This window comes from Calypte anna, chromosome 2, assembly GCF_003957555.1.
Source record: "Calypte anna isolate BGI_N300 chromosome 2, bCalAnn1_v1.p, whole genome shotgun sequence".
Lineage (NCBI taxonomy): Eukaryota > Metazoa > Chordata > Aves > Apodiformes > Trochilidae > Calypte > Calypte anna.
The window spans coordinates 79,092,140-79,119,557 of record NC_044245.1 but is presented as its reverse complement, the minus strand read 5'-3'; the positions used below and the strand labels follow the sequence as shown (position 1 = coordinate 79,119,557).

The 27,418-nt window shown below is 39.9% G+C and overlaps 1 protein-coding gene across 1 annotated transcript in view; it reads left to right on the top strand.

Annotated features, from left to right (window-relative positions):
* ANKRD33B (ankyrin repeat domain 33B) overlaps positions 1–27,212 on the top strand; it is a 42,832-nt gene extending 15,620 nt beyond the window's left edge. The window contains exons 2-4 of the mRNA XM_030445769.1: positions 12,712–12,841; positions 19,085–19,225; positions 26,365–27,212. Coding sequence (XP_030301629.1) covers positions 12,712–12,841; positions 19,085–19,225; positions 26,365–27,212 — 1,119 coding nt within the window. The remainder of the gene's footprint in view (positions 1–12,711; positions 12,842–19,084; positions 19,226–26,364) is intronic.
* The last annotated feature ends 206 nt before the right edge of the window (positions 27,213–27,418 follow it).

Genomic DNA, 27,418 nt, shown 5'->3' with positions numbered 1-27,418 from the left:
GAAGGTGGTACCCCAATAACTTCTATACATTTTGACCAATGCTGAATGCAATAGGACATAGTCTGCAGATGAACAGTAGCAGATGTTACAAACTGAGGTGGAGTCAGTCAGGGAGACAATATTTTTCTGTATCCTTTTATTTTATATAAAGGTGTTATTTTACAAATCTTCAGCAGAAGAAACTGGAAAACTTTGGTGAGGAGTCTTTGTTTCCAACTGTTTGTCGAAAATTCCCTATAAGCCAGCTATCTTTTTTCTTTTTTTTTCTTTTTTTTTTTTTTTCTCCCTCCAGCGGTCTGGAGCATCAGGAGGTCCCTTACTGTGTTGAGATACAGCTCACATTACTGAGCCTCTATAAACAGAAATGCCAGTCAAGGTCTTGACATACCTGAAGACTCTGGTGTAATTCAGCTTCTCTGGGCACAGAGCTATGTCAAGTTCCTGGAAAACAGCTCTGAAAAACCTCTATTTGATGTGTTTGATACATACTACTTTTTTTGTACTGTGATTCATTTCAGGAAGAGTTCTTTTGTTAAGAAAACTGTGTTTGAAATGTCTACCAATTCTCTCATAGTAAGAGGTCCTTAAATTAAGAAGTGGGCTGCTTATATGGACTCCTGGAGTTCTGACTCAAGGAAATCAATTTTATAGTTTACTCAAATATTCTCCAGTTTTATGAAATAGGAAAAGAAACAATTTATGGATTGCTTGACTCATACTGTTCTAGAAAGTGGATATATTGTATTAATGAGTTAACAGGTTTTTACAAAGGCAGGTCAGCTCTAGTAATTCCAAACATCTTAACATGAGTGTGAAACTACTCCTGTCTCTTTTTTTTCCAGATATTTAATTCTATCTTCAGAACTTCAAATTCAAGAGTATATTAATATTCAGTCCTTCCCTATGTTCCTTTTTATTATTTAGATGAATATGTACTATTTACTAGAAGATGAAATTCTTAGATCCAGACACAGAGGTAGGATGCTTTACAGCCTGTATTGAATGGACCTACACACTTGGCTGAGATAAACAGGGTGGTCACAGGCTCCATACAGGAGGAAAGACTGTACCTATGGCAGGTAGAGTTTCACTCAGATCTTGCCAGCAGGTGATGACACACAGTACGAGTGTGTACCACATTTGCTTGTCACGACTGAAGTTGCAGTACTGTAGTTGATGGGACACAGATAACATGGCATTGCCATCCTATCTAGTCCAAGCCTTTCACTTGGATATTCCAAACATGATTTTCACCTTTGCTGAACTCTCTTCTCATACACTGATACCTGTTAACCTGCAGTGGCTGATGAATCCTTATTTAGCCAGTTGAGATATTAAGAGAGAACTTTAAAATAGGAACGCACACTTTAAAAAAGAAAAAAAAAGAAAAGAAGAAAAAAAAAAAAAAAAAAAAAAAAAAAAAAAAAAGAGAGAAAAAGGTGCTTTAGAACCACATTTTCAGGATTTTTTAGAAGTCAGACCTACAAAAAACAGTGAGCTAACAGAGGAAGAGAGATCCCTTTGAATAGATTAATTCCATGTCACAGTGTGTGTTTTCTCAAACAATAAACCAAGCTGAGCCTCTTGCAGATTAACATCATTGTGGACGAGCCCATTCCCAAAATACAGTGCTAATTAATGTAAGGCTACTCAGCAGGACTTGCAAGCCAGCAGCAGCAGTGTCCTTGAATAAGCCAAGTACTAGTCTCTGATCTTTCAAAAATGTAATTCTGTCTTTTGTTAAAAAAGATGCACTTTACCCAGGATGATGCTAAACCATCAGGAAGGAACCATTCCTTAATGGGGAGTCTGAGGCATACTGGATTTCCTCTCCAGTGGTGTATGCATATTATCAGTTTCTTTATTCCTAAAAGAGACAGAGCTGTGGTTTGATGGTTGTTATAATAGAAGTTAGTTCTTGCTCTCTGAGCAACCATGAGCATTACAGAGTTGTAAGAATAGGTGTAAGTCACAGGAGCACAACCCTCTTTGCCCTTGACAAGAGCATATTTATATAAAAAAATAGAAGCATAATTCACATTTTCTGCTGCAATTGAAAATGTGATCATAGTCATCAGTGTTTCTCACAGTCATAAAAGATAGAAAGCTTGGGCATGAAATTAATACTTTTTAATATCAGCAGAGCTAGTTCACTTTGTGTTACTTGAAAATTGCATACTTGTTTGAAGGTATTGTTTTCCCCCAGAACTTAAATTTTCCAGTATTCAGAGACTGAATTTATCAAAGCTTTGTTAAAAAAAAATTGCCATTATTAAGACCTTTTCTCTCTTCCTTTGTGTAGGCCACTTTTCAGTGCAATTTGTGGAGCACTAGTAACAAGCAGCATGTATTAGCTGGGAAGGAATGAGACACTTCTTGTAAGGTCAGGAATTGTGGCACCTTCCTCCAAGTTTCGTAAGCCTGAATTCAAGAGTTAAAACTTACAAACATCCAGATTTTGGCCTCTAAAATGGTCACCTGTGATATTCCACAGCAGCTGCATTGTATGGAGCAGGGAGATAACAGGATTGCAGCCTTTTAGGATCACGGGACTTGCTGCTAATCCATCCATACCAAAATCCAATTTAGGTCTCTGAGTAAAAAACAGACACCTTCTATCACAGATGTATCTATTGCTTATGAAGTTTCTTTCTTTTCTAAGGAGAAGCAGGAGACTTTTCATATTTATGCATGAAGAAATCTGCTGCCTTGCTAGAGCTGGGGAAAAAGAATGGAGAGACATAACTGAGATGAAAAACAGTCTAGATAAAACCATGTGCACATCTTAGGTAAAGGAAGCGCTTTCATTGTGGAAAGCATAATGATAAGGGCTTTCTAGAACCTGGATCCTCTGACATCTGAAGAACCATTGCCATTTGCAGTAGGTAATGAGGATCCAAAGAGACAAGCTCCTAAGATCCCATCAGTGGGATCCTTGCTTGATAGAAGTAAAATAGTAACACCTGATCCAGTTGGAGAACCTTTTTTATGTGTACCAACAATATTGAAGCCTACATTTCTTCCTGAATATCAGCACTTACCTTGCATTTTCATGAACAACAACTACTGATTGTTGTTACCGTGTTGTCCTCTTGACTGGAAAAAAGATGCTGTGTCTAACACATCTAAAGCAGGTAAGGTGAATCGTATAGGCTTCATACTTCTGCCTCTCTATCATGGGAGAATCACTTGCCCTCTGCTGTAAAAGGGCAGCTTGTTTATTTCCCTTTCTCTATTTTCACTGAAATTTTACTTCAGTTTTTCTGTCCATTCAGGTCAGTTCCAGGATCAATAAGGCTTATTATTAGAAGATCCAAGATCAGTGGGGAAAGCTATTATTAGAAGTGTTATAGAAAAGGAAGCAATAAAGGAGCCTGGGAAGAAGAGATAATGATAGTGTTACTTAACCACTGACATTATGAAACTTACTGTCAGATGGCAGATTAAGATGCAAGTTGAGCTTTTATTGCTCTACATCTTTTTTACGTCAAAGGGTGAGGAAATAAACTGGTTCTTTTGTGTGTAGGACTATGCAGGGTTGTGTGTAGCATGAAGGCAGTCCTCCACCTTTGGTGTCCCAAGAAGGGGATGCAGTAGCTCTTTTGGTAGGAATAGGGCCTTCATCCTGTTGGATTCTTTTCTTCATCAAGTTGATTTCCTTTTGAGAAAAGGGATTTATTTATTTGTTTATTTATTTACTGTGGCAGATAAGCCATTGATAGACAGACCTCTTCCTGGGCTCTTTCTTTACAAGATTTGGGTCTGCTACAATTCCACAACTGAAAGGTTCAGAGAAACACAAGAAAAATTAATTTACAAAAGCTGGAGGAAAGGAATGGAAACTTTTTGGGAAGGCCTTTCCTATTAGGATTGCAGGAGCTCATTGCCACAAGAGGGTGCTTGCAAGCTCATCACTTGCAGTGCCTCCTCAGAGAACTCTATGGTGAAAATGCACTGAGGCCTTTAAAATGTTTATAGAAGAAACAGATTAGCTCTGATGAGATATTATGACAGAATAGAAGGCTGTACATTTATCTTATAGCCAGAGTCAAAATGAAATTTATTGCTTACAAAGACTTTGTGAGTCATCCCTTTTGGATAGTTCTTCTGAAAAAACCTGTGCATTCAAACACTCCATTTAGCCTCTTGCAACAGATCTAAGCTACGGTCAGCCTGTGTCTGACAGACCATAACAGAAAGAAAAATTTATCTATTAAAGAGATAGAGAGGAGCTGAATCATATGCCTGAAAGCCAAAGAGAGCACTTTCAGACAGTTATGTCAGTGCACAAAATGCATTCCACATTGCTTCTGAATGCACTACAAAATATGTTTTTAAAATGCCACAAGCTCTCCTTTTTATCCTAAATGTGTATGAATATATTTAGGCACCAGGAGAGAAGGTAATAGCAGTGTCTGTCAGACCCAAGATTTGCAGTTCAACTCTGAACAGGTTTCTGAATGTTCTTAAAAAAGTACAGGATACCAGTCCCATCAGGCTTTGGTTATGCTGTTAGATGACCCACCTTTGACTATTGTTTTTTTAGCTCTTAGGGGTTTTGCCTTCAGAAAAAAAAAATTAAACAAAATCCTTCAGTTATATAACTGATAGGAAGACTATTACTGTAACATTGGATTGTGAAGTAATCTGGCAATTGAGAGATCCTACAAGATGTTTTCTATATAGTTATTTTCAAAAGAGGTATATTTTGAGCCTTATTACAAAATCCCTTTCATTCAGGGGTTCTCAAACCCACTGCAGCTTTGTGCAGCAATGGCCTGGAGCAGCAGGTTCTCCCAGCCCCAGATGTTCACAGGGGGAAGGAGTCAGCACTTCGCTGCTCTTCACTCTTCCAGATCCATTTAAGGATCTGAAAATACTTAATCCTTGTTCATAGGATGGTTTAAAGCCCTTGGAAGCTTTTCTGATGATTGCATAGCAAGCCAGTGGAAGGCAGAGAAATGAAAACAAAATCATCTCACCATTCTGTGGAGCAGGATCCTGACATAGGTTGGAGTCCATCACACGGCCTCCCCAGCCCTCAGCAGTTCATGGTTTGGGTGGCTAATGTTTAAAGCACCTTAAGATGCAGGCACAGGATTTGAAGTAGAAATGCCTTCAGGGTTTACATCAGAATCCCCCCATTAAAGTTCAGTACATAATTTACATGGTTTTCTGATGTCACGAATCTTGTTTGTTTTATAAATGTCTCCCTTATTTTAGAACCAGTGACCTGTGCCTAGCACAGATATAAAAAAAAAGGCATAGGAAAGAGGGATGTATTAATTTGGCTGCTGTGTATCATTTGTTATTACTGTCAATACTACCAAAACTTAGCACTAGCATTTGAGAGTATTAACACTGATTAGTATAGTCTATAAGAACAGGAAAGCGAGGATTAGTAAGGCTGCCTTATTTCTCAGGGTTCATCACTATTTAGTAATTGTACTTAACATGGCAATATAAATAAACTGGAAAATGTGAACTGTAGCCTGATAAAAATTGTGTTATTTCCCCTGCTATCTACCCAAAGTATTTTCTGTCCTTTACAGCCTGGCACCCCATAAACAGAAACGCAGAGCCCATGTCTGAAGATGGAACATGGACTGATTTACCATGTTATCAAAACCAGAGATAACTTCTTTTTAATGTATGGATCATAGCAATAAGTTCCACTAGGCTATCTGATGGTTCATTTTAAGGATGTGTTATTTTCATGAAACAGTATTTCCTTATATATTCCTTTTCTAAAATCATACCTTGTTTACTTCTGTTGTGACCAGGGATCTCACATACATTGCAAAGCTTAATTTTGGACAACATCAAATGTCACTTCTCTTTTCAGAAAAACAATTCCAATTTCCTCTATGTCCAAAGAAACTTCTTCATTCTGGATATTGCTTTGTTCCATAACATATATATATATATACACACACTTCAGTGGAATCCCATTGAATTTCCTAACTCAAGTGCCTCAACTTTAAAAGATACCTGATTTAGTTGTAGCTGCTACTAGCTCTTGTTCACATCTTCAGGTCTTCAGTTCTTTGTGTCAAGCTGAGGTTCAGAAAGGAAAGAAGAAGAAAAGGTTTTTCAACTCATCACACAAGTCTGGTTGCTACTGTTTGAAGGTATAATCATGAAGTGTTATCCTAACTTGTAGCAGAACATCTGGCAATGCAGCCCAGGGCTCCTGCAACTCAACTGAGATGTTAACTTGCAGGTTTTTGCAGGGCTGTTGCCACTGCCAGATGTAATCCTGAGTGCACTCCAGTGCTGACCTCCTTCTTTGTTGTGTAATGCAAGCTTTTGCAGGCACAGTAAAATGAACTTTCCTGGGCCTATTTTTAGAGGTGATCATGGAGATTTGGATTAGAATAGATTAAGTTAAGTCTGCTGCAGAGATGATACATACACCAAGCTATACCTTTACTTAAAGACATGTGGCCTGACTGATACAAGAGGTGTTTATGAAACAAGTGAAGTTGAACAAATCCCACGAAATGGAGGGGGGGGAAATGGTGGGTATCTATGCATTGGCCCATGTTTTCAGCTAGTGGAGTGCAATTCACACTGGGAAATGAATCCGTGAGCACTCTCAAGGCTGTGAAGTGAAAGTGGCAATTTTGTGCCTTCAGCATTCAGGCACTGTAAGCTTTCTTCTGGATACAAGATTGTGCTTCAGGCTACTGTGTTCCTCTGCTCCAACCCTGCTTGAATACTCTTTTACACTTTTCTCATCACTTTCCTTGGATAATCCTCACCCTTCTTCCCCTCCAGGCATAGGGATTTTTGTCTAATCAACAGTGGGACAAAATTCACTTAAATTTCCAGCTCCTTTTTTGTTGCTTTCCCAATATATTTTTGTATGTGACTAAGCTGTTAGAGCCCTTTCTCTAAAAGGTCAGGCTAAATTATTTTGTGCAGATAATATTAAAGCTTATGTGCTTGATGGATTTCTGTAGCATATAAACACCACTTCTCATGGGACTGATGACCTGAATAATTACCTCATCTCAGTCACTGTTGATCTAATCAGCTGAACCAATTATAATATGTGCTCAATCCATTTGCAAAAGTTTCTCAGATTGCTTTATGCAGTTTTGTGTTTTATACACAAAATAGTATATAGCAAATAGTGATGCTTAGTGCTATTTTTTTCTCTTTTTCAATATGATGCAAATTTGAAATCTCTGTTCACCCAACTTTCACGGGGTTGCATCATTTTTAGTGGAGATCAGAATTTCCTTCCAATAATTTTTGGAGATTTATTTTTAATTACTTGACCTGATTTTTTTTTCTTTTTTGTGAATTATGTTATAATGAGTGATAGTTATATATAGTTCTATTATACTAATGAGTAACCTGTAACACATATTACTAAGTATATGAATTATTATTTTAGTAAACCAAAAGGAAAAAGTTTAAACACAACTTAGTATTCCTTTATATTTGATATTCTTCCACTTCTAGTACTCATAATATTCTTTGTGTAATGTGCCTTTAGCTTATACATAATTTGCATACTTGTCCCTGCATGTGATTATGAATTAAAATTAATTATTATCTAATTTAAATCAATTACGTGCAGTTTTAACCATTGCTATTAAACTAACCATGCAGAAGTGTCATTAATACTTCCAGATGCATGCAAGGCAAACTGGACAGTTATTTGTCACCATGCTTATGAAAAGAAATAGATAATGTCAACTTAGTATTTTGACAAACACATTTTTGCCTGGATAATAGGCAAAATGCTATAATAAGCTCTTTTCATTCTCAGCATCTTGATGGAAAATAAGTTGCCTGAAGATATTTTCTTAAAAGCAAGAATAATTGCATGCTATATGTGATTTCCTCTGCTGTTCAGCTTGAGTTCATTATTGATCCTCTAGTATTTCTTGTGATCTCTATTATCTGTAATGAGATGGTATACAAATAGCCTTACATCTGTAATTTTGCCATAACATCTGATTTATAAAGTCATCTCCTGAGATATCTATGATCTGACTTAAGCAGACATATTGTGATGCCATTAGCCAACACTGCTGAGCAAAGCAGAAAGTTTTTTTTGTAGTGGCAGCAGTCTTACATGAAATCGAAAGGATTTAAGGCACACAAATAAATATCAGTTTAAAGAGAATCAAAACTTTCCCAATATTGTTTTATTCAATTTCAAACATGCGAATTTCAAGCCTATGCTTTTGTAGGAAATTTTAATAAAACGTTTTTACTCTGATTGTGGAAGAGTACTACGGTGAAACTAAAAATTCACAACAGTGCTCAAGGAACGTGTTGCAACATCTGATTAACTTCAGGTAGTACCATGTGTGAAATGTCCATTTATGGACTCTGGGATGAAATTAAGAAAATTAGTTTTACTTTATTTAGAATATATGGAAAATAAGTAATTTATCGCAGGCTGTCCGTTTTGTCATATATTCTAAGCAAAGTATTGTTAATTTTGCTCTGTTACTTCAAAGCAAAGGAGGATCTTTCAAAACCTTGCTAGTTACATAAAAATAAGTCATGTCATATACTATAGAAGGACAGTGGGAAAGCTTTGTTTAAATGTTAGGTATTCCAGGGAAGAAAGACAGATCCCTCAATACCTGACAGTATTAAGGCTTCGACTTGGAAAAAAACCTGTTATTCAGCTGAATTTCAACCCCCAGCTGTTATGGGAAAATGGACAGTAAATGTTAGTGTAGCTGATGTGATGGATGACTCCTGCTTTCTTGCTTGTCACACAGATTCTGTGTGCAATATTTGAAAAATGACACAGGATCTGTTGCAAACCTCAGAGAAGCCAAGCAGCCCCTGTCTCCTGTAATGAAGAAATCCCTTTTCTTTTCCTGTAGTCCAAAGGCATTAATATAATTTCATGTTTTAGGTCTGCTCAGAGGATCAAAGCAGATTTTTTTTTTTTTTGCTTGTTCTGTTTCATTGAACTGGGAGAATGATGGGCAGCAACCTCAGTCACTTTTTGGGAGAGAGAAATTCCTAGCTAAAACAGTCCTTGAAAAGCAGAGATACTGTGCTTGCATGCTGTGGACATATGTACAGTTATTTCTTCTAATAATTCATTATTATAATAATATATTAATGGGAATACCTTGAGTTTTTACTATTCTTTTAAATAAGTGTGGTTGAGGGGTTATGAAAGTGAATAGAGGGAAAAGGAGGCTGTTGAAGGAGAAAGGTTGAAGTCTTAGGGAAAGGACATGCTTTTAGGAATTGCCAATCTTTCTTCTTTTAAACCTTTCACATGTAGTGAATATGCCTGAGAACTGATCTTATTGACAATATAATAGTAAGATTCCATTTTTAATTATTTTTTTCCACCATACACTGACCACTTGATAATTGCACCATGACCCTTCATATGAGGAAAAGAATATTTGATACCTCTGTAGAACATCACTGAGACAAAATGTCATCCTTTTTCTGAGGATAACCAGGTTACTTAGGTTAAGAATTTTCCAGCTAAAATAGCTTATCCTGCTTTATTCTTGTATTTTAAAAAGTAGTAAGCACACCACTGTATTTTCTTGCAGACTGCTTTACTGATTCCTTCAAAAGGCATTTTGCTGAAAGCAGTTTGGTGTCAGTTTTATTTATTAATTGAGATTGTTGAAAGAGTTTATAATATATCATGTCTGTGGACATTAGTGTTTATTGGGATATGAAGTTTAAGATTCCAGCCTAGTAACTCATGTTGAAACTGACAGATTGATTGATTAATTTTGTGTCTTGGCTGATCTGCTTGTACCAACTTTCAGCAGAATGTAGACAGGGCCAGAAATGAATGCAAAGAGAAAAAAAGAAAAAAAGGAAAAAAATAAAAGCAACCCAAACCCAGAAATTATCATGGTATCATTGAACAAGGATTTGGGGGATAACTGTCAAATCCAGGGGTGTATTGAAATTCTCATTCTAAAGCTACAGCCTCCTGCACCTCATTTCTATATCTGACGTATTCCCAAGTGTTATGGAAAGGAAAGAAGCCCTTCAGACAGAGAGAGCTCTGTTTCACCCACCTCCCTAGAAAACATGTAACCAGTGGGGGCAAACAAAGAGCTCATTTTCCTTCTCCCCCAGGGGGTTCTGGGCACCCTCCTTTGAACACCAGCTTCTCACACTCCTGTCTGACTCACTTCAGATTTATGTAAGTGTCCTACAAGAATGATTTTTCCGTGCTAGTGCACCAAGAAATCCCTCAGAAAGACCTTGCTTTCCATTGCCTTTCCTTATCCCTAAGCAAACAGTCTTTGATAGCATCTTTGGACAATAAAATTCAGAAAATGTTGACACCTGAGTAATCCCTCTGATTTGTAAACTTAGAGCAGTCAATGAGTTTGGTTGATTTTGATAACATTTGTGTCTCTTTATCTGCTGAAATCAGAATGCCAGTGTGCATCATCTGATGAGGGTACTCACTAAAAGTAAGACAAATGTCCTTAAATACTCCAATGCAAAAGTCTCTCACTGAAAAAGAGCTAGTGTTTGTTGTTTGTTTTTGTTTGTTTTACTAATTTAAAGTTTGTTTTTATTTTATGGAGAGAAAAAAGAGAGTACATTTTAAAAGAATTTTGGAAATATTTTTAGAGCACAATAATGTCCTGTGAAAATGTCCTGTGAAAATATCCTTCAGAAATTGAATGAAAAGTTTTTCCCATTAGAGATGTTAACTACTTTGATTTATTCTTACGCTCTTTTGAAGATACCACTCTCTTCAAAAATGACAAGTATTTCAGTGAACAATAAGATGCCTTTTTTATTATCAAGAATTTTAGGCCTCCAAACTGTTGAATACTTATTTTTCTTCTGTCATTAGTAACTGACATTTTACTGAATGACTGCGTAAAAGGATCAAGGGTTGGACTTGATGATCTCAGAGGTCCCTTCCAACCTGGCTGATTCTATCATTCTATGATTATATAATGTTTTAAATCTTCAGAGGTCTTGGAGTTGTAAAACCCCCATTCTGAACAGCAGGTAAAAAGTGAAATATTATTAAAGAACTAAAATAATGCTCAAGTCCTTACCAAGTAGACACTGACACTTTTTTTTTGAAAGCTAAGAGTGATTAGATTGTAGTAAAACTGGGATTAATCTCAGCAATCCCACCAGGAGAGTACATATGTTTTAGTGAGTATTATTTCAGGACTAATATGTGTAAATATATATAACCTTAAGCAGAATCCTTTGTAGAATTTCAATAGAATGGTTTGAAGTATTACAGAGTCTTCTCAAGTAAATGGAAGTGTTATTTATAAGAGTGGTGAGTGTTGCTTCATACTGAGGACAACAGTGAATCGAGAATGAAAGAAATGAAGAGTAATAATTTTATCAAAAGATGTAATTGAGAAATACCCTTCAGAGACTCTGAGCATCCCAAAGAGTTGGCATTGCCTCTGTATCTTAATGAAGCTATTTGTCACCTAAACCAAAAGGACTATAGGCAATAGCAATGCAGGTAGACTCTGAAGTATTGACTAGCTGGTTATAAAGACATTAAATAAGAAGCCATAGATGTTGTCATTTGGCAAATATCTGTCTCATCAGTGTCCATAATAAAAGAAATAAAGAGAATGTTTAGGGAAGGATTGCTTAAAAAAAACTTACGGAGGAGCCAGGGTGTGCCATTCAGTTTTCATAGCCAGGTTATCCCCCTTCCTAATCTTTTGTGGTTATGATCTTACATCGTGTCTATGTGAGCACGTTTTAGGCAGGTAGGGTTACAAGGGAGGTTGAGATTTGAGTCTCTGCCTTTATCTCTTCAAATTTCAGATACTGATGCTGAGCTCAGGAAAACCAAATCCCATGTTGGTGGTGCAGAGGGAGCACAGGGAGCACTGATTTTTCTATACCTGCCATCCCCTACACCCATCACCTCCATGCAGATGAACACTGGGCTGCCTGAGTAATCCCAAAGACTGGAGATAATGTCTTTAATCCTAGTGGCCAAATGAGCAGCCAGGATTAAGTACTGTTGTTCCATTTAATTAATGACCAGTGTATTTTGCTGTATTTTAGAGAAGCTGTCAGTTTGCCTCTGTGGGGTGAAACATCAGCTGGGTACCACACGGACTTGTAAGGTTTACTACCTGGCATGGCTTCCTCCTGGAAGTTTTACAGCTTCCAGCTGTCATAAAGTACCTTAAACAGGAACTCTAAAAGTAATTTTATTTTTATTTATTATTATAAAGAAGATCTAGTTCTAATGGGAAACCTGAAGTATTCACAGAAAGCAACTGGCAAACACAACTCCTGCCTACCGCTTCCCTTTCAGAGAACAAGGAGCTGTTTTTCAGAGAATTAATATTCAGAGCAGGTCCAATTCATCTTACCTGCTGGGTTCATTTTATTATGTAATAAAATCGATTTATTCTCATTTGAATGTAGACTATATAGCTCTATAAGCACAAGCCATTTATAAACAGTTACTTTCCAAGTAGCATAATATAATACCTGGTCTCTTAGGTGTTTCTGAGGAACACCAAATGTTCCTTGCCAACGGGCAGAGATAAAAAGCAGTGTTTTGTACTTGAACATTTCACCTGGAGCTAATCACTAGTTATGCTGATATCTTATCAGTTCTTCAGTCTGATAATATAAAACAAAAATTTAAAAGCAGACAAATATGTTTTCTTGGTGAACTTTTATGAGTCTGGTAAACCTAACACCCTCTTTATATTTTACTTACAGAATGGTCTTATTGTTGCCTGCTACTACGGGTATGTGGATATTGTAATAGCCTTAGCACAATGCCCTCACCTTGATGTGAACTGGCAGGACAATGAAGGGAACACGGCTCTCATTACAGCTGCACAGGCAGGTAAGGCTCTTTGTTTCACCTCTTACATACTGGGTTTTAGGAGGAGTGTGTATTGCAGTTATTATTTTTATGTTTTTTTCAAAGCTCTAAAAGAAATAAGCCTCCTTAGCATAATCCTGGCCAAGCCCACTCTCAAGTAAGTTTGTCATGATGTTGTTTGAACTAATTAAGATACAGTAATATTTATCCAGTGGATTAAGACAGAAAAAGATATACATTCCTAGCAGATGCCATTAACTATTTTAACTTAAAAATAAGAAAACTTTGCCTCAGGCGTGCAATACTATACTGCTTTGTCCCTTTGTGCTTATTTTCTTATGTTTGCTCTGGCAAGCTACCACTCAACACTGCAGTCATGTAATGTGCAATATTAGTGCTGTTAGCATCTCCTCTCACATACTTGTTGCACCTACCTCAGTGGGTGTGTAGTAATTGCTGACTGTAGCAAATGTCTAATGATAAAGAAATATTTTAGATGCTAAGATGTTCTTCAGCCACTCTGTAGTTAAGACCGGAAAAACCCTATTTCAAAGTCTTACAGAATCACTGAATCACAGAATATTAGGGATTGGAATGGACCTCTGGAGATCATTTACTCCATCTGCACTGCCAGAGCAGGTTCACCTAGAGTAGGTTGCACACAATGGCATCCAGGCAGATTTCGGATGTTTCCAGAGATGGAGACTGCCACTCCTCTGGGCAGCCTGTTCCAGTGCTCTGCTACCCTCAAAGTAAAGAAGTTCCTCCTCATACTTAGCTAGAACTTCCTATGTTCAAATTTGTGCCCATTACTTCTTGTTCTGTCAGTGGGCATCACTGAAAAAAGAATGGCCCCATACTCCTGCCACTCACCCCTTAAGTATTTGTAAGCATTTACAAGATTCCCTCTCAGTCTTCTCCAGACTAAAAAGACCCAAGTCCCTGAGCTTTTCCTCATAAGAGAGATGTTCTACTCCTGTAGTCATCTTTGTAGCTCTTTGCTTTACCCTCTGCAGCAGTTCCCTGTCCTTCTTGAACTGGGGAGCCTAGAACTGGACACAGAACTCCAGATGCAGCCTCACCAGGGCAGAGTACGGGGGCAGGACAACCTCCCTCAACCTGCTTGCCACAGTCTTCTTGATGCATCCCAGGATGCCATTGACCTTCTTGGCCACAATAGCACTCCAGGTTTACTGGAATGGCAATGGCAACCAGGACTCATAGGTTTATTTCCACAGAGCTGCTTTCTAGCAGGGCAGTCCCTAATCTGTACATGGGGTTATTCCTCCCTAGGTGCATGTTCCTACACTTACCTTTGTTGAACCTCATGCAGTTTGTCTCTGTCCAGCTCTCCAGCCTGTCCAGATCACACTGGATGGCAGCACAGTCCTCTGGTCTGTCAACCACCCCTCCTTTTTTTGTGTCATCAGCAAACTTGCTGAGGGTATGCTCTATCCTTTTGACCAGGTCATTGACAAATATATCAAACAGGACTGGACCCAGTACTGACCCATAGGAAACACTATTCGCTACAGATCTCCACCTAGGCTCTGTGCTGCTAATCGGCAGGATTTAGTGTTTCCCAATGCTGCTTTTATGATTCACTGATTATGCTGAAATTGATCACGTTAATCTTGATGCAGACTGGGGTGAGAGCAGAGTTTATCCCCAGGTTTACTTTTATCCCACCTAGCACAGTAATATTCAGTGAACAAGTGTAACAGATTACGTAAGTGTAAGACATGATCCTCAAATAATTACTAGTTTCAAGTGCACAGTTAAAAAGCAACCAGTCAATTATTTCTGCTAAAAGTGAAACAGTGTCCTTTAACCTTTAAGGGAGTTTGTAGTGTAAAAAGAATACTAAAGCATGTAAATCAGGAAAAATTCTACTAAGGAGGCTATCACTTTGTAGTCTAAAATCTATTCCAATGGTTGCCTGGCTCTGCATCTATGGTTGTCTTTGCATCCCTCAAACTTGCTCCTCAAAGACAGGAACTTTACAGGGAAATGCACACCTGGTCTTTATCATCTCTTCTCACTGATGAACATGGGATGTTCATGGGCCATGATATTCCCTCTCAGACCCTGGCTGTCTCAGAGAAACCGATTTCTATCAGGCAACATCAGTGGACTTCACAAGGCATGCCTAAAGACAGTTACGTTTTGATGTTAATTTAGTAATATTGCTATTAGTTATTTCCAGGCAGAACTAAACTTTGCTTTGTGTTTTACCAAAAAGTGAACTCTGCTACATAAGTCACTGAAAGAATTGTAACCACAGTAGTCGTTCATAGCACAGTGATGAGTATAGTAGTTTTCCAGAGAAAGGGGAGAAGACTCCAAAAGTGTAACCTACATTAATTACTCTGTCCTAACACAAGTTTGGATGGAAAAGGTTTAATGCTGACTCCTTCTTGACCTTTATAACTCGTGATAATGAGCTCAGAGTTAATGCAGAGGGCTGACATTGACATTGAGTCTCTGCCAGTGCTTGCTATTGATCCCCAAAGCAACTGGAAACTACTGTAGTCAGCAGAAGCTTAGACAAACTCTTAACAACTTGGATGTTTTCCCCTGCCTACGATAATCCTGAGCTACAGTGTTGACACCAGTTGTTTAATTCATTATTACAAGATACTGCTCCAGTGCTAATAGAGATTACTCTGAGGTTAACGTTGCAACCAGAGGAGCTACAGTGCAATAGATGCTGCTTAATTGTTGCTGAATCTTAAGTAGTAACACTGAGCAGTCTGTTGCAGAGAACTGAAAGAAAAGCTTATGCAATATTTCCTGTAGTGGAGGATTTATGGTTGTGGGGTTTTCTGTGGTTTTTTTGTTTGGTTGGGGGTTTTTGGTTTTTTTTGTTTGGCTGTTTTTTTGGGGGGGGCTTATTTGTTTGTTTGGGTTTGTTTTGTTTTGTTTTGTTTTTAACTTTTGGCTATGAAAATGATAGTATTTTTGCAAAATAAATTATGAGAAATCTCTGTTACTTACACCAGAAGTATGAGTTTTCCCATAGAAATTCTAATAGCAAGTCCACATTATTTCAGTTAATTGTAAGGTGATATCAAAAGCTTTCAGAAAGTGCTGCTGGTTTTGTTATGAGCCACTGGTGGAGTTACTACATATGGCCAGGCCCTGAAGAGGAGCTGGATGGGAAAGAGGCTTTCCCATCCATTCTGAGGAATCATTTCAGAGGCTGCACCTGTAACACAAGGTACAGAATGAAAGGAGATGACAGGGAGGCCTCTTCACTTTTGCTGAAGAAGTTAAAAATCCACAGTTGCCTATGCTATTTCATGACTGCCCAGAAACAATGCTTAAATCTGAGCATCAGATTGAATTAAACAGCATTAAAGACCAGCTAGAGTCTCAGAAGATAAGTTAATTCAGTTTTTCAGATTGCTTTTGATAATTTAAAATCCTCATCCTTAAAATAAAGTATCTAAAGCTGAATATTTTTACATGGGCTGACCTGAGAAAGATAGCCTGGAAGGATCAGTGAAAAGCAGGATTTTCTTAACAAGCTTATTAGTATAGTAAAATAACCATGAAGTGCTCTGCTTGGGGTGCAGATTTCAGGTTTGAAAGTTGGTCTGTTCATTTGCTTTCTCAATATGGGATCATAGGTTATCTCAGTTTCTGCATATTAAGAGAGACATAAGGATGCAGACATTAAGCATCCAGAGGATGAAAGGTTCTGGGTGTATTCTGTTCTACCTATCTGTCAGAAAGCATTCACCACCCACAGACCAAACATTGGATTTTTGCAGGTACAATTTGAAATTGTGATGTTACACGACAGAGCATTTCTTCACTATGCAGCTCATCCTTCTGCCCGTATTACATAGATTATTAGGTAATATTGTCATCATTATATGCATTTCCTCTGTGGCTGCAACGAAATGAATTAAGCTATTACAGACATCTGTACTGATCTCTAAATGTGGCTCACAGGGAGAGGAAGTGTGCCATTAGCATGCCAGTTCTGGTAAAACATACATCTGGAGTTCAAACAGCAAGAACCTAATACGAATTCAGTATCACCAAGCTGGCTGAGGCCAGGCCAATTTATTTTAGAGCTGCATAGAGCTTTCACAGCAGACTTTAAATCACAGAAAATTCACCTGGTTTACAATTTAGATGCATACTTCTAGCTCACACAGGCACGGGAGAACTGAAACAAACTTTATGGCCTTAAATCAGAGGTGTATGACAGGGTTTTGAACAAAAAAGCTCTGTTTTCCTTTGAATTTGGTATCTGTTTGAACTAGAAATCTGAAGCAAGCCTCAGAGGACAGAAGCTCCTGCAGATTAAAACTGAAGTGGTTTTCAGGAATCCAAAAGACAAAAAACTTCTGAGAATCACAAACCTCTTTTTTTTCTTTTTTTTTTTTTTTTTTTCCCTTTCCTATTTAAGTGCTGGCATTTTTGCTGTCTCGTTTAGGCCCATCTGTAGATTTTTTACTAAGCAAGGTCTTTCAGGATTGACTGTTAGGATCATCCCAGATTTGCAAATATTTCTTACTGCAGCTATACTTTTGCCAAAAGGGAAGAATGTCTTCAGTAATGAAAAATTTTCCATCTTCTTATTTCTCCTTGTTTCAGTTCCTGTCTCTGGTACCTGTGGTCAAAAAAGCAATACTTCAGCTGTTCCAAAACCTCCATGAAGATGCACACTGTACATCAATGAGACAGAGCATGTCCTGCAAAACAATTTGGGCACAAAAATTCTCCCGGTAGCAACTGATACCTTGCTAAGATTTGATCTTATACCATAAAGTCAGGCAAGCTGAAGCCTCTGTATTGAGTAAGCAAGACTGAGTCACTTGATCCTGCTCTGAGCCCAATTCACTTTTGCTGTCTTCAGCTTCTTGCTGTTTGCTGTATCTTTATATTTCATTTGTATCATACTGCACAAGGTACAGGGACCTCCTTATTAGTTTTTCTCTGACTCTGGCGTTGCTAAGCTGATCTGAACTATCCTCCCACCAGTTCAGGTTTCAGGAGAGTTTCCAGTTATGCAGCAAGGTAGCAGAGTACAGGAAATTCTAGAAGATAAAAAGAACCACCTAGAAAACATCTAAAATGAATTAATAAAGATTTTCTTAACTTGCTTTCCAAAGTGAATGCAGTTGACACCAAAGTGACTGCTGATGAACTCTGCACCAGATATGACAGTACAGACTTTTAAAACTGTCCTGTATGCATTATAATCTGCTTCAGTAACATCTCTGGATGAATTTGAATGACATGCATCACAGAATATTCAGCTGGACTGCAGAGTGATATGAAAGAATATTTCTACAGCTCCTAGTAATTAAATTGTGATTGTTGCAGCTGCCTGACAGACTGCATTATTTTATAAAGCGTCAAAGCACCATAAAATGAATGACAAGTGATGGGAAAACCATTTTGAATGAGTCATAATGGAATTGGATACTTGTCTTGTTCTGATAGTCTAATTATGAAGACTTGATGTTTTAATTGGTCTTCCAACCATTCAGCTGTAGATGCTTTTGACTACTCAGTACGCCTTTGCTGACACCATTTTTCCTGGTGTATGAGCCACATGAAGGGCAAAATCTTCAAAAAGGGCTTTTAGAAACAGAACTCAAGTTATTTATGTTGCTAACAAAACTGAACATCAGTTCCATTTTCCTGTTACTAGAGGGCAGACAAGTGGCTTTACACTGTCAGGTGGGAAAATAAAAAGTGGAATTCTATGCAAAATATTTCTTTGTCTCATATCAGGCCTGTCACAGTTTGTTAGAATTATGGGCTGGAAGTACCACATGCAATCACTTTTTAATGAAGCACCATTATAGTAAGACTGGAATTTACTACAGGAGTGAAAAAGCTGAACCTTTGCAGTCATTCCCCTCAGGTGATGGGTTTTCCATCTGTAAGCTGAAAGAATTCCCTTTGCAGTGCTGCTCACTGAATCAAGAAACTGGCTCCTTGCAACCTCAGAGTGACCATCTCTGATTTCTTAGTATTCCCTTATCTTAAATTGACTTTTCAGAGACAAGAGCAACTTGAACAATGGTAGGAACCCAGGCTTCCTGGCTATTAGCCCAACACTGTGGTCAGAAGTCAGTGCCTCCTAACCTTAATGCCTGCAATGAGTGATACAAATAAGAGACATCTTATTAACTGCATTTTTCCTGTTATCAAACCTACAGGAGTAATTTTTGCTTTAACCTTGAGGCAGCGCCTGTATCCGTGACATATTTTCTCTGCTTTTTCATTTCCTTAAAGGGCACATAACCATTACAAATTACTTGTTGAACTACTTTCCTGGGCTCGATATTGAGAAGAGGAATGTGTTTGGATTCACAGCGCTGATGAAATCTGCGATGCAGGGCCGAACAGAATGCGTGAAAGCCTTGATGTTGGCAGGTATGCAGAATGCTTTGCTGCTACTTCGTCGTCATCTACCTGTAAATACTAGACAGTCATACACAAACACCGTGAAGAAAATTAGCTTTTGGGGTGTTAAATCTGAAAGGTATGTTGCAGCCTACCCTAGAAATGTGTGTAGCTTTAAAATAAGTCACAGGCAAGGCGGTGAAGCCGAGTGCTGCAGTTGCAGGAGTGCTGTTTGCCTGAGGAAACTCGTCCAGGATCTCTCCAAGAGCTCTCAGGGTGAGATTCATTGTCTCCAGGAGAGTTTGGGAAGTGTGATGTTGGATGTGGTGATCCTAGAGGTCTTGTCCAACTGTGACAACCTCAATGTCCTTCTTGTAGTGAGGGGCCCAGAACTGCACAGAGTACTCGAGGTGCAGCCTCACCAGTACCGGGGCACCACCACTTCCCTTCTCCTGCTGACCACACTTTTCTGATGCAGAAATAGTTTGCCTTGCCAGCTCCCATGATGGGCCTTTATCTTTCCTCATTTGACAGGTCCTCCAGTTCCAGCACCCTGTATCTATCATGCAGGGGCACATGGGAGGGTGAGGGAGGCCAAGAAGGGATTTGCCTGCAGCCCCAACCTGCTCGCATTCACTTCTGTCTCTTGGGTCCCTCCTTTTTCTTGGTGACTGGAGGGCAAGGGATCTCTGCTACTTATGGTACCTCCACCTGTTGCCTTTGCCTTCAGGTCAGAAGGGTGTTCCTCTACCAATCTATCTCCCTTTCGAATTCCCAAATACTCTTCAATTTCTCCCCTTCCTCTTTCAGTTCTACCACCAGACTGAGCAGATCATTTGCCTGGTCACATCATATACAGGTGTTGTCACTCCTTTCCTCTGGCAGGAGCTACAGATCTGTAAACAAGGAGTTAATGAAGTTCTTGACACAGCTGGGAGGCCCACAGAGGTGTTTTGCTACCAGCTTGGGGGGGGGAGGTTGTGATGGGCAAGAATATGTGATGGTGGTGGGATGACACCCAGACCTCCCCCTCTCCCTCCAGTTGTGGCAGGTCTTGGGGCAGAGAGTGAAGAGCTTCAGGCACCCTGGCTCTTGTCAGGAGAGTTAGATGTACAGTTCCTATCTCACAGGGACATTGTTGGGAACTTTGGTCACAGAGGGAATAACCTCTCTTTCTAACCCCTCTTCAGTTCTGAATTGGCTCTCCAGGCTTAGGGGCAACAGGTCTCCAGCAGGTCTGTATACACCAGAAGGAGGGAATCTTGGAACAGGGAGTAATCAGGTGCATCTCTGCCCACCTGCCTCTTTTCACCTGAGAACTTGTTTGTTCCTGTTAGCTTCTGACTGCAGTTGAATTTCCAGCCATATGAATTGCAAAGGTAAATGGGTCCTGGAGAGGAAACTCAGAAGGGCAAGTGGCATTAGGGCAACAACCTTGACAGAAGCACCACTTTCTAGCCCCAATGCTGTATGCTTTTATTATATTAAGTACTTTTATATTAATTAATACATAATAATTAGCATAGACTAGTATATGTTCTTCTATTACAGTTGCAGATCCTTGACACAAATTAAATATTATGGAAATGATAATAGATTGCACACGAACATTATTACTGTCTAGACCAAGAATCCTACAGGTCCATTTCATTGACAGAGGTCTTGAACACCTAGTTACCTTCAGTTGTTTGACTGTCATGTAAGTCTAACCCTAGAGTATTTTAAGTCACATGTATTTATCAAGCATAGTGAAATTACTTTCACTACTTTTTGTCATACTCAGTTTCTAGATGTTGATACGATACAGAAAATATTTGGATGCTGTGGAAACCAGCATGTTTTTTTCTGCAGGGTACTGTAGCTCCTTGTACTGGAATCAAGGCTTTGGAATGAGATCATTAGTTTTGGAGTTAAATTTTTATGAAACAAAATTATAAAATTACTGTCACAGACACAGTACTTCCAGACACAGATGCACTTTTTGGACTAACACATACTTTATGTGGAAACTAGCTCAGAATTTTCCAGTGCCTGTTATAAATTATCACTTAAAATGGAACTTCAATCCCAAGACCTTATGACTTCTCATATTGACCTTACAGAAAATTGGCTTTCTATTGTTACCACTAGAGAGCTGATGGAAGCCTGTTCTTTCTGGTTTGGTCACTAGAAGCTATTTCATAATCTTTCCATCTTTGTAGATAAGTCAGCCCTTGTTATTCTACTTCTTGTCTAAAACGTGTTGATATCAAAGTTCACTATGAGGTTGCTGCTTCTGGCATCTCAACAGCCACCTTCTCGTTTTCCTGATTAGTAAGAAAAAAGAATACTGGGGAAAACAAACTCTTAGCCTGACAGAAAATGCCCTTGTCAGGCCTCAAGAGAAAGGTGTATCAGCCTGTTTGTGCATCAGAGGAAGTGAGTATATTATTGGCTAAAGAAGTGTAGAGTTAACACTTTATAAATTGCAGTTTATATACATGTTTTGGTAAGTTATTTTGAAGATCCTCACATTTTCAGCTCAAAATAGGGGCCACAAAGGAAATGCGGTAAATTGCCTGCACCCATTTTAATATCTGATTATTTTTAGCACTGTACTGCTTGGTGAAAAATAAGGAGGGAGGAAGCTGCTCATTCAGAATGTACTTAGATGTAGTTCAGGGTTGGAGGGATACTGAGTGAATACGGAAGAAGATGAGATAAATTCTATTAAAAGATTTAGTGAAAGAATCAATTTCACTAATATAACAGCAAAATTCTATGTTAAAATGTAAGACTGCATGGAAACAAAGGGGGAAGCACCCATAATCAGCCGTGGGTCCACTTGCCCACTCTGACTTTTGTACAGCTACAAAGCAGGTTTATGTCTTTAGCAGAGTGACATCCAGGAGGTTTTTAAACTCAGTATCTGTTTAGTGGCTTGGGTAAGACCTCTGCTGATGGGCACCTACTAATAACAGTGCAGGAGGTCAGTAAAGGCAAATAACTCACCTTCCTAGTTGCCTAAGCACGGGCTTAACACAGTCAGATGGGGTGGAGGTAATGGCAGTGTGTGACAGATGGCTGGAGCTGGATTGTGGAAGTGACTGCTCTTTCTGAAATTTGAGTTCCTGGAGGGTGGCCAAGGTCAATCACTACAAGATTAAGGCTCTCTGAGACACTCAGCCATCACGTTTGCTCTTTTCCAAGTGAATCTTTGGAGCGTGCGACTCGGCCGTGGGTGAGTACCCGGTGAGGAAGGGGGGAGCCCAGTCGCTGGTGGGCAGCTTGTCACAGGCTGCAGCACTGCCAGGGCTGAGCTGCTGCCAACATTCAGCCAGGCAGGCAGCCTGAGCTGGGGCACAGAAACCCCAGCTGTCACTCACCTATCAATCCCTGCTGTGACGTCCAGTGCAAACTTGGTGCTGCTTCATTAAAGTTGCTGGGAGTGGCTGTGGATCTGCAGAGCGGGCTTGAAACCCTGTGTATAGCACGGGTTGTTGACAGATGCCTGAGCTCTTTCATGCACTGCCTTTAAACTCGGGATGTCAGTTTTCCATCTCAAGGGACATTAAACCTTCTTACCCAAACAGGACGTTGATATTCCAGAGGGGCTTGTGTATGCAAATTAGTTGTGCTAAAAATGATCTTCAGGGCAATTTTTAGAGGAAAATCAAGGCATGTGGCAAATGAAGTTTTCCTAAAAGAGAATTGGTATCCTATACTTACACTGAAATGGCAATTGGTTCAAGAAGACTGCTATCCCATTTAAAAAGGGACATGACTATTCATGTCTCTCCCAGATGAAACGTTCTGCTGAGTGCCATGTTTGTTCAGAAATGTCTCCTGATTTGTACAGAAAATCAATACCACTAAAGTAAATCACACTTTAGAAGAGATTTTGTGATACAAGGTACAAACTCAGCATTGATTTCTGTTGAAAGATCAGGATTTCAGTACTCTGCAGTATTGTTTCCTGAGACAAAGTTTCTGAAACATCTAGGGACACATCCATCAGACAGCTGCAGGAGTGGGCTTCTTCTCAAAGGGAGAAGAACCAAAGCCGAGAGCAAGGTACACAGAGGCACTGGCCCCATCAGCAAAGGTGCTCCATGATGAAATGGAGGAGAGCTGGTGACAAGGAACAGGATCAGTCACTACTGCAGTGATTGCCAGGGAAATCCATGGTGACAATTTAAGACCACAGAGGCAAGGCAGGTCTGCTGTCAAACAGAAAATTAAGTCTGTGGGGAAGGGATTAGCAAGGCATGGGGCTGATCACTGGCACAGGCATAGCTGCTGCATAGCTCAGGCAAGGACCAGAGCTGAGTGTCTGAGCTTCATTGCAGCCCCCGCTCAAAACTGGGAGCCCCCAGTGAGCACTTTCTCAGACAGCTCCTTGTGCACAAGTCTGATCTGAGGCCTCACAGCTGCACCATATCAGACCTGTTGTGTCTTTTTCTTCAGAGAACAGCAAGCAGCTGCCTATACTTCTTGCTTGTTTACAAGCAGAGCCTACTGTTCATTGAAATCTATGGGAGAGATTTAGGGGTAAGAAGTTTGGGCAGGCTGGTTCAAAACAGGCTAGTGGAGCAGGTAGACATGTCTTTGTTCCTCACCTCAATGGTTTGCAGCTTCTGCAGTGGTTAATTTCTGATCAATTTCCCCATACTCTCGTTTTTTCTCTGTTTCTCTGCCATGGCAAAACATGCTTTGTGTGGAAGATTTTATTGTAGCCAATGCAAATGGCTTCCTGATTTCTGTTCCTGATATCTGGTTTCCGTAGTTGATAACTTGACAGTTTGAAAAGCTGTTATCAAGATAATCCACACAAAAGAATTAATTCATCATTATGTTCTCTTGCCTTTTACTCAGGTCTCAGTCTCTGCACATTTGCATCTTCCAAAGCTATGGGACAGAATTCTGTCTCTTTTTCCTGCCAGGGGAGGTTTAGATTAGGTGAAGAAAAAAATTCTTCACTGAAAGGGCTGCTAAACTTTGAAATAGGCTACCTAGGGAGGTGGTTAAATCACCATCCCTGGAGATATTTAGAAGATATTAAGATGTGATGCTTAGAAATGGTTTAGCACTGGACTGGTAGAGTTAGGTTAATGATGGGACTCAAGGATCTTAAAGGTCTTGTCCAACTGTGACAATTCTGTGATTTTTCTGTAGCAAAATCTGTGTAGGTCAATTTTGTGCTCACTGCTTGAAAATGGTGCTTCAGCTGTTAGAGAAGCCCTTCAAGAAATAAAATGTTGCAGCATGTTCACATCCCAAGAAACTCAGAAATCATCTACAGGATGATATGTGAACACCACAACTGAATGTTGAAGAGCTCATTTATATTGAAAGCAGGTGGGCAAAGTGCTCGTGCCTGTCCCAGAGAACATGCTGCAGATCTGCTTAACAAAGCTGACATTCTGGGATGTGTAAAGTTCCCTCTGAGATCAGTTGAAGTTTAAAGGCAGAATATAAAGAAAATGATTTGCAGATTAAGAATGTGGCTGCCTCAAACCAGAGGGTATTCAATCCTACTCATCCTGTCATTCATTCACCCACATAGCCATACTCTCTAAAATACTAAGATATGTGTCCTAACTGGTTTGTCCAGGGTCAGCTAAAGGGTGATGCAGAGGACATGACTGTCAGGTTCTTCTCATGTCTCCCAGATTCTTTTGATTGGCAGCAGCAGGCTAGGTTTTTTTGGCCAGATTTTTGTATCCGTTAGAGGTCACCAGCTATAATGTGGTGATCCTTTGCAACAAACTTGCTGACTTCAGCTTCCAAAACCACTCGTTCCTCATTGTTCTGCAGCAGTTCTTCCAGATTTGCTGTCTGTATTGATCTCCATCTGCCCTTTACAGTATCATGCCATCCTTCTTGACAAATGCCCACATTCTACCCCAATACCAAGCTGAGAGGGATTCCCTGTAGTTTTTGGGTTGCCAGGGAATGTGGCAGCATTAGATACAGTACTACAGCAGTTGTAAAGGATGCAATAGAATGGATTAGGATGCTTGCTCCTGTTACTCTCATATCTGTTCTTCAGGCAACCAGATGCCCTGGAGGAGAGGAGCATAACCTCACTTGAAAACAAAAGTGAAGAACAAGGTCAGAAGCCCATGTGAGAGGGCTTATAGGAACATGAAGAGATCAACAGGAAGGCAAAGCTGGAAAAGTATGCAGAAGAAAGGGTGGTGATGGGGACAGATGTGAGAACTGCATGGATGAAGATCAGAAATCAGGAATGGGAGGAGAATAGGCCAAAAGATAACATACATGACAAATCATTTCCATCCAGGACCTAATACTTCAAATGTCTTAGCCTCTGCTGTCTAGCATGTGCCCCAGTTGCCTCTTGCAGTTTGTCCAGTTGGTGATAATAACATGGTTTTGCTAATGACAACTTCTTCATTTCCTCAGAGGTTAATCTAAGGTAGATGAGACAAGGTTTTCTGGGTTCAGGCTGAAGGTCCAGCTTGCCCATTATCCACTTTTTGACATGTATGGGAACTGTCTTTATAGCTTATGACCTTTGTCACTATCTCAAGTTTCCCTAATATTCTTTCAGAAATAAGAGAACATGAACTGTTCACCTGCTGTTTTCTCTGTTTTGTCCCTGCCCCCCCATCCCCTCCCACACTCCCCCAACCTTATTGTCCCAGTATTTTTGAAAAGGTTTTCTAGAAATTATTTGTATTTTATTTGCTATTTTGGCCTCTAGTGACCGCTGAGTTGAAATTTTCATGGAACTTGTGATCATTACCCCTAGATCTCTCTTCTGAGTGGCAGCAAACAGTGCAAAGCCCATGATTCTGTGTGGGAAATTTTTTCTGTGTAGAGGACTGTTTCTCTCTGTATTTGTCACTTTTTTCTTACAAGCCCAAGGGAATGGATTTTTAAATGGCAGGGAACACCCAATGCAGTTGAAATTCATTAAATCATTAACATTGCTTTAAGAGAATGTCACATGTATGGCCTTTTTTTTTTTTTTTTTTTTTTTTAACTAAACAAGGAATGTCAGAAAACCTGATCTCTCCTTGCTGAATGTTCACTTTGACACAAATAGCATAGTGTGTTGTATGTGAGGTGTTCTTGCAAGAACCTGCCCGATTCAACAATGATCATAGCAGCCAAAGTGTGGGCAGTCTCATTAATTAACAGTACTTGTTTTGCTTTTCTTTGAGGTGCAAATGTTCACGCAACTGACCCAAGCCGTGGGCTGACTTCATGGGAATGGGCTTGTTTCACGGGAAGATCAGAGTCTGCCTTCATCATACAAAAGCTGATGGACAGGCCCTGCCCGGAACAATTCTGTGATCAATATAAACCAGAATGGCCAAAGATGAAGGAACTTCTTGCCAAAGCTGCGGAACCAAAAAGCTGTCTGCAGAGGATTTCTGAGTGTGTGAGGGCAGCTATCCCATTCCGGCCTTTCTACGGCCCGGAAAAAGACGGGGTCCTGGATCACATGGTGAAGGTGACAACAAGCTTGAGCAGTCCTTTCATTGCTGTGTCCTGCCGGACAGTGTGCCCGGGCAGCCCTCCTGCCGTGGGGAAACGCAGGCTGGCTGTGCAAGAAATCCTTAGGAAGCAGAGAGCTGAGGAGATCCGATCCCAGGACAAAGACCACTTCAGCAGCTACGAGAAGCTATTTCAGAACTCCAGAGTCACCCTGATCCCCAAGAAGAAGGACCGGCGAGCCAGCTTGCAGCCCATCAGCCTTGCAGTCTCCCAAGTGAACGTGATGGCCACTCGGAAAGCAAGCCTCTTGCCCCTCCACCTGCTCCGAAGGAGCAGTGTCAGGCCAGGATTTGTCATCCCCAGAGTCCGTGTCAGCAAGGCTCCTCCACCCACCTTCCAGCCAGAAAAGGCGAGGAGGAGCAGCGCCAAGGATGACCCCTACTTGCAGATTCCCAAATGGAGATACAAGGAGATAAAAGAGGAGCGGAAAAAGGCGGAGGAACAGGAGAAGAAGAAAGCAACAGAGGCTCAGAAGCAGGGGCAGGTGTCTCCTGCCAGAAGCAGGACCTGATTTAAAGGCAGTTGCTTGAAGGTTTTAGAACCAATAAGTCTTGTTATCTGAGCAAGATAACAGACTGCATGCCTTGCATGTGCCCACTGCTCACTGAGCCTGAATACTGAATAAAGGCCTTTAAGGTGCAGAAACAGGGCAAGGGCTATGCTACAGTGTGTCTGATGGAGCAGGAAGGTATTTTGTGGTGGAAGACTTAGTAAGCT